Source organism: Cebus imitator, unplaced genomic scaffold (genome assembly GCF_001604975.1).
Source record: "Cebus imitator isolate Cc_AM_T3 unplaced genomic scaffold, Cebus_imitator-1.0 Scaffold407, whole genome shotgun sequence".
In the NCBI taxonomy this organism is placed as follows: Eukaryota; Metazoa; Chordata; class Mammalia; order Primates; family Cebidae; genus Cebus; species Cebus imitator.
This window is the reverse complement of record NW_016107722.1, coordinates 1214048-1221038: the sequence shown is the minus strand read 5'-3', so window position 1 is coordinate 1221038 and position 6991 is coordinate 1214048. Positions and strand designations below refer to the sequence as shown.

General features: G+C 41.8%; 1 protein-coding gene across 2 annotated transcripts in view; it reads right to left on the bottom strand.

The window, feature by feature from the left end:
* The window catches only part of CGRRF1 (cell growth regulator with ring finger domain 1), a 28581-nt gene extending 23881 nt beyond the window's left edge, over nt 1-4700 (bottom strand). Inside the window, exon 1 of one of the 2 annotated variants that reach the window (XM_017509136.2) lies at nt 4441-4700. In XM_017509136.2, coding sequence (XP_017364625.1) covers nt 4441-4544 — 104 coding nt within the window. In that variant the 5' untranslated portion in view covers nt 4545-4700. The remainder of the gene's footprint in view (nt 1-4440) is intronic. The other variant, XM_017509135.2, reaches the window with a different exon arrangement.
* Between the last annotated feature and the right edge of the window lie 2291 nt (nt 4701-6991).

The following is a 6991-nucleotide window of genomic DNA, read 5'->3' as shown; positions in this document are numbered from 1 at the left end:
AAAAAAAAAAAAGAAAGATAACTATTAATAACTATTAGGGAGGATTAATACCTGGGTGATGAAATGATCTGTACAACAAAACCATGACACGAGTTTACCCATGTAACAAACCTTCGCATGTACCTCTAAACCTAAAATAAATGTTTAAAAACAAAAACAACAGAAATCTCAACCTTATAAAATACAGGCCACCAATGAGTCCAAGTTTCTATCAACCAAACAAGTATGAGTTAACACTTTAGATGCAGAATTTCTTGAGAATATACCCAGATCAATCAATATGATCTGATCTAGTGTTACATTCTATTCTCTGGCTTAACAAATTTACAATCCATCCTCACATATATTCCCAGGATTCCACAGATACACATTAGCAAAATTTTGCAATTCTTTTCAAGGACGAACTATTTCTAATCAGATCAGATTGTGTCCCTATACTACACAACATGCAGAGATCTGGGCTTCAAGACAAGACAATAGAGGTAGGTCTTAAGTGTGGATAGCCTTTGTAAAGCAACTGCCCTAGGTGAGGTTATTACAGGATCTTCAAGCAAGAAAAGGCTAATTTTCTCACACATGGAAAGTAAGCGGCTTCTGTCAACAATGGATGCTCCGAGTGACTGGAGTTTTTTTCAAGATTCTCAACTCTGTCCATGTCTACCTAGATTGTCCCCATTCCAAGTCTCAGGGTTCCACTTCTTTCCAATAAATATTCTACATGAGACACCGACAAAAGCCAGGTTATTCTATTCCTAGTGTAATTAAAACTGTGTTTAGGCACCCGCCACCATGCCCAGCTAATTTTTGTATTTTTAGGAGACATGGGGTTTCACCATATTGGCCAGGCTGGTCTTGAACTCCTGACCTCAAAGATCTGCCCGCCCTGGCCTCCCAAAGTGCTGGGATTACAGGCAGAGAGCCAAGACCACACCACTGCTCCAGCCTGGGCAACTGAAAAAGACTCTGTCTCAAAAACAAAATAAATAAAACTGTGTTCAATTTTTGGCAAGACAAAATAAAGTGCTTTAGAGCCACAGAAACTTTCTGATTCTCTAATAATTGACCAATCTAACAGTTTGAAGACCTGACTTTGTCATTTTCTTTCTGTTAGTGCTCCAGGGAACACAGAAGCCCCCATCTCACTTCTCCCTCAGTCCCTGTAGTCACCATTACTGCCATAACAGGCAAGCCCTTTAGCCACTTGGTCCTCCAGCGCACTGCTTCAGAAATAATTTTACCACAACCAACCAAATATAATAATTTGATTGTGATGCCACTATATGTAGTGGGTTACTAGATTATTTCCCACTGGCAAAGAGCTAAAGTTTACCAAACCGACCCCCAAATTCTATCTTTGAAAGTTTTCTCACCAGAATCTCATTCTTAGTGACAATTTATCAGTCGCAGTCCATGCAGGAGTCTGAAACTGCATCTGTTATTTTAACAAAGAGATTTTATTTTTTAAGTTATCAGCATCAACAAAGAGAAATTTTAATATGAATAATGTTAACCATATGTTGAAGAACTTAAAAGACAGAGGACACTGAGTCGCTACTTATTTGATAAGAAGTAGCAACAGCAGGAAGCAGCTATCACTCCTAGGACAAGGGAACAGAGAAAAGAGAATAAAGAAAATTATATAGTTTAGAACTTTGGAGAAGAGACTATGGAGCTCAGGACTCAGACCTGAGGAAAGGATACTGGTAGCTTTAAGGGAGTGCATAAGGCTGATTCTAGCGGAGTAGGGAAGCATAAACTGGAACAAGTGGGACCAACTATTAATGCCAGAGGGAGGCATTATTGTGGCAAGTGAAAGACAAGAAAAGAAATCAACAGAAAGCAGCATGTCTCTTCATCCCTTCCAGCCTTCCAGTCTCCCTCCCTTGTTGGCAAGGCCCAATAGGTAGTCAGCTTGCAAAGAAGAAATGTAGTTTAGAGTTCTGCCCTAGATTCACAAGGCAGAGGGTGGTATGAAGTCGAGGTCAACAGCTTAATAAACTGCAGTCAAGAGGAGGCTGGGAGTAGTTACTGAGTCATGGTCCCTGATTATTTGAAATTGTTAAAGGGTGTAAATGGCCTTTTGGGTGTCTTTGTGCTCAGTGCCTGGCAGAAGCTATCAGAGCTCACAGAAACCATCATATGGTAAAAGAAAAATACTATACTTCCAGTTGCATGCCTCTTTGCTATTGCTATTGGGATTCCAATAACCAGATGCTCCTGTTCTTTTTCCACTACCACACAGTGCAGGTGGACATGGTAAACAGTGGAAAGAAGCAAATGGTGAAAAACTCAGAGCAGTACTAAGGGGAAAACCATGACAGAGAAAACACATGACCAATAGGGATGGTATTATGGGAAGTTAAAACAAAACAAAACAATGAGAAGGGTGAAAAACATGTACATTAACTAGTCTGCCCTTCTGACTGGGGTACTATTAGAAAGATGTTTTTATGAGATCTACATGGTGTCCAAGTTTTCATCACTTCTAGTCCATAAATATGTGGCCTTGGCTTAAGTTTGCAAATAAACATGGTAAAAAGCTTATCTACAGGGGCAAAGCTAACTCAGATGGAGAGAATGGCTGGGTTAGGCTCAAGGTTACTGGTTAGACCTAAATCACGATGAAAGTGACTGGCATTTAAATGGTCTTCTGGCCTCGGCAGTGCTTAGCCCAGACTTCCAAATGTTCTACGACTCCATGGGCTTCCACTCTTGTAAAACTCTTACCCAAATGGGGTGATTTGGCAGTTATTAAATTTTCAAACCAAGTCTTAAAGCTGGCAGAGCCAGGATTTGAAACTGTCTGACTCCAAAGTCTGTCTGTTAACCACTACAAACATAAGGCTCCTGCCTAGCCTCTTCCCAATACTAAAGATTGGTATCTAAGATATCTAATTAGTTGGCCTATTTAAAATAAAAATTAAAGCACATAAGGCAATTATCAACTAGTTACTATTTTCCTTAGTGGAGAAAAATTATGTTTCATTAAGAGAATAACACTAACATTATAGTCATTTAAAAATCTTGTGTTAAGACTGCTTTTCTCACACAGGCAGCACCTTCCAATAATTCCAATGACAAACTTTCATGTAATGAACAATATCAATAAAATCTGATGGGTCAATAACCAATTGTGTAAGATTGGTCTTTGTTTTCCAATCTTATTCTCACATACAAGTAATTTGTATTTCCAATCCTCACCCACAAACAAGGCAAGGAATTCTAGGCTCTATTGCTAGTAGGGTGAGGGGCAAAGTGGAAATGTCAAAACTTTGGTCACTTCCTAAAGATGGCATATATTTTCGTAAACTGACAAGGGTCCGTGTTCTTTAAGGCAATCAAATAAATGCAACCAAAGGCTATTTTAAAATTCGTTTTCCATAGCCTTCTTTATTCACTAACATGTTCTCCTCTGCCCCTCTGCTCATGCCCAGACTGCCTTCTCTGAAATGCCTCTTCTTCACTACTATATACATTTGATTCCATTTATTTTTAAAAATACTCATTCTCCGAAATCCAGCTCATGTCTCTCTCTTCAACAGAGTCTTCTCTGACCTCTTCAGACTATGGCTGTTATCCACTTAGAATTGCTGTTTGATCTTTTTGTAACTATCATCTTCTCAAAGGGACTCCGGAGGCTGTGGCCTAGAAAAACTGCTGTGGGCTAGTAACACGGTTTCAACTCGCTATTATTTACAAGCCTTGTCTAAACATGATACAACAGCATCTCCTCAAGTGAGAAACTGAACCGCTAGGCTAGAATTGCTCAGCGGTTATCTAACAGTCCATTCTACTTGTATCCAATAGGCAATTGTGCTGTCCTCAATGTAACTTATTTCTAAGGTCTCTTCCAGCTCTAAAATTATGATTTTACAATTCTATCGACTTAAATAGTACTTCAAAAGGTGTGGAATCTACATAGAAACCTTTAAACTCTCAAATGGTAACAGTTCAGTTACAAGTTACGCTGAAAGATCTGAGGCTAAGGGCTCCACTCAGGTCAGAATCACAACTAGGAACCTCGCTCACTGTCCATCCAGTCTGTGCACTGTAGCACAGCTGACTGACTCATTCCAAACACACAGTAGGCCCGAATCCAGGACAGACGCCAAACGGAGAAGCACTTTCTCCCAACACCGAGACCAAGCCCCTCCTGGCTGCTTTATCGCCTACAAACAAAGCTGAGTAAAACACCCCAATCCGGTACCACCCCAAGGTGCCCCAAGCGACGCGGACCAAACGGTGATGCTGGGCAGTGACGCAGGTGCAGCGTCCACCTTGTTTTCCTCGCAGAGAAAGTCGGAGTCCCCGGCACCGGGGGACACCGGATCCCCGACGTCCTCGGGCCCGCGGCCCTCCGGCTCCTGTGCCCCCTGCAGTTTGTCGCGACCCCACTCCCGGAGTGTCCGCCCCTTCGTCTCTCACTCCTGGGACCCTTACCATCCCAGTACCAGGCCGGTGGTCACGATGAAGCAGGTAAACACCACCGCGATGTAGAAAAGCGGCGAGTATTCATAGAGGGTCACCAGAAACACCGCAGCCATCAGGGTCTCAGTCTGGGCTGAACCCGGCTCCAGCCGCGTAGCCCAGCCCAGCCCAACCCAGCCCAGCGGAGTCCAGCCCGCCCGGCCAGGCTAAAAGTCACTACGGTGCCCCGGAGCGGACAAACTTTGTAGATCCGCACTCGCCTGGAGTTCTCGTGAGCAAGACTTTAGGGCAGCCTCGCGGGCAGCGGGAGCCTGCGTACCAATCACGGCGCCGCCTGCAGGATCCGCCACGCCCCTCCCGCTCCTGTCCCGAGCTATTGGCTACGCAGACGTGGGGGACGACTCGCACCGCCCCCGACTCGAGGGATTGGTACCCAGCGGGCGTCTTAGACGCTCTGGCCCAGCGGTCATTGCTGTTCCGCCGGCAAATTCTAAATAGACTTGAGGGCCAACTCTGTCCCGGCCTTGGGCAATACAGGTTTTCTGAAATCAGAGAGAGGCGCAGTCCGAAATCTGCGTGCACCGTTTCTAAATCCTGAAACCCTGCGCATTATATCTTAGGCAAACTTGGGGGGAGGAGGAGGAGGGCGGGCATCTTGGGTTCTACGAAATGAAATAACCATAGGCACAGTGAAAACACAAGAGTCTCTAGCACAAGCAATTTATATGAGACTTGTCAGCCTTTTCAGATTGGACTTAGTCGTATAGGAAAATCAGCTCATCCAAGATTCTCTTAGAAATAAAACATCGGCTTCCTCCCACACCCTCCTCTTTTTCTCTTCTTCTTATACTCCTCAAGTTAAAATTAGCCAAACATTTGAACCTGTATTCGTTTCCACTTTAAGAATAATTTAATTTTTTTTTTTTTTAAGAACAGAAAGTAGCTAAATGCCCACTCCCTCGTCTCAACCCCATGAGTCAGCTCCATTGAGGTGGCCTCCCTGAAAGTCTTTCATAACACTTCATTCATTGGTTTGCGTGTAATCCTAAAGCCACAACTATCTACATCAGAGAATGGGAATATGTACTCTTACTATATGTAAGCAGCAACACACTCTGCTACAAATCAGAGTTTTGTTACTGAGGAAGAAAGAGTATGGACACTGGGATAGGTAACTGGTAGCCTCTGTCACCCTCCTAAGTCACCAATAAAATTTGTGCTTGAGAAAGATAAACTAAGTTTATCCTATGGCCTCACATATTCCTTGGCAAATGACCATGTATTCTCTGGAGCAGCACTGTTTGAGAAGCTTACTTCTACAAAACAATTTTTAATTACTATATATCTGACTTGTGAAAGTATATAGTTTAATCAGCCCTCAATTGTTGGACAATTTTTCATTGCTATAAACAATACTGCAATGAACATCCCTACAGCTAAAGTATTTCCTTAGAATAAATTACTAGAGATGGAACTATGGTAAAAAAAAAAAAAATTGTACATTTTAAAAGACTTTGTAGAAATACTGCTCTCCAGAAATGTTGTACCAATTTGTATTCTCACTCTTTCATCCACAGTTTGCCATCATTTGATATTGTCAGTTAACAAAAATATTAGCCAATCCGAAAGGCAGTTTTATTGCAACAACAACAACAAGAAGAATTTCTACAATGAAATGAAAATGTAGGAAGCTCCAAGTTAAAGTGACGTTAAACACATACATCGAATTTTTATTCCTCCTCAAGTCCACTAAAACTACAGTAAAGTGATTTAAAATGTAAATCTACAAAACAAGAACAGAAAATATAAAATAGCAGCAACATATTGGGACGATGAACAAGGATAATTCACTAACCAATATATGAAAACCAAATCCCAAACCAGCAGTGGAAAAAACTGAGACCCAAACGATTTACTTTGAAGAATTCTCAAAAAGAGCAAGAACTAATACAAACTTAACTAGAGTCTTTATCATTTCCCACTGGGATATCTGCTAGGGCCACTGAAACTTTCCAATGTACTCTGCACAGTGATAGTAAAAATGATTTTTCCACAGCATGTACTTTATTGCCAAGAACGCTTGATTGTCATGTTATATTTCCTTGAGGACAAAGTTCCCAAGGTCCTTGTGTGGCATACCCAGTTCTACATGACTCGACTTCTACTTTTCCCTCATTTACTCATTCAGAAAATGTTTATTGAGTGTCAGACATGTGCCAGACATTCTAGAAAGCAATTAGGGATACAATAATAATCAAAAAATGACATATCCCTGTTTTTACGGAGCTTAGTATCTCAGGGAAGAGATAAATGTTAACCAAAGAATCAGGAACAAAATATAAAGGCAGAATTATGATACATGTTGTTAAAAAGAGAAATATGGGCGGCCAGGCATGGTGGCTCATGTTTATAATCCCAGCACTTTGGGAGGCTGAGGAAAGCCAATCACTTGAAGCCAGGTGTTTGAGACCAGCCTGGGAAATATGGCAAAACGCTGTTTCTACGAAAAATACAAACATTAGCCAGCTGTGGTGATGCATGCCTGTAGTCACAACCACTCAGG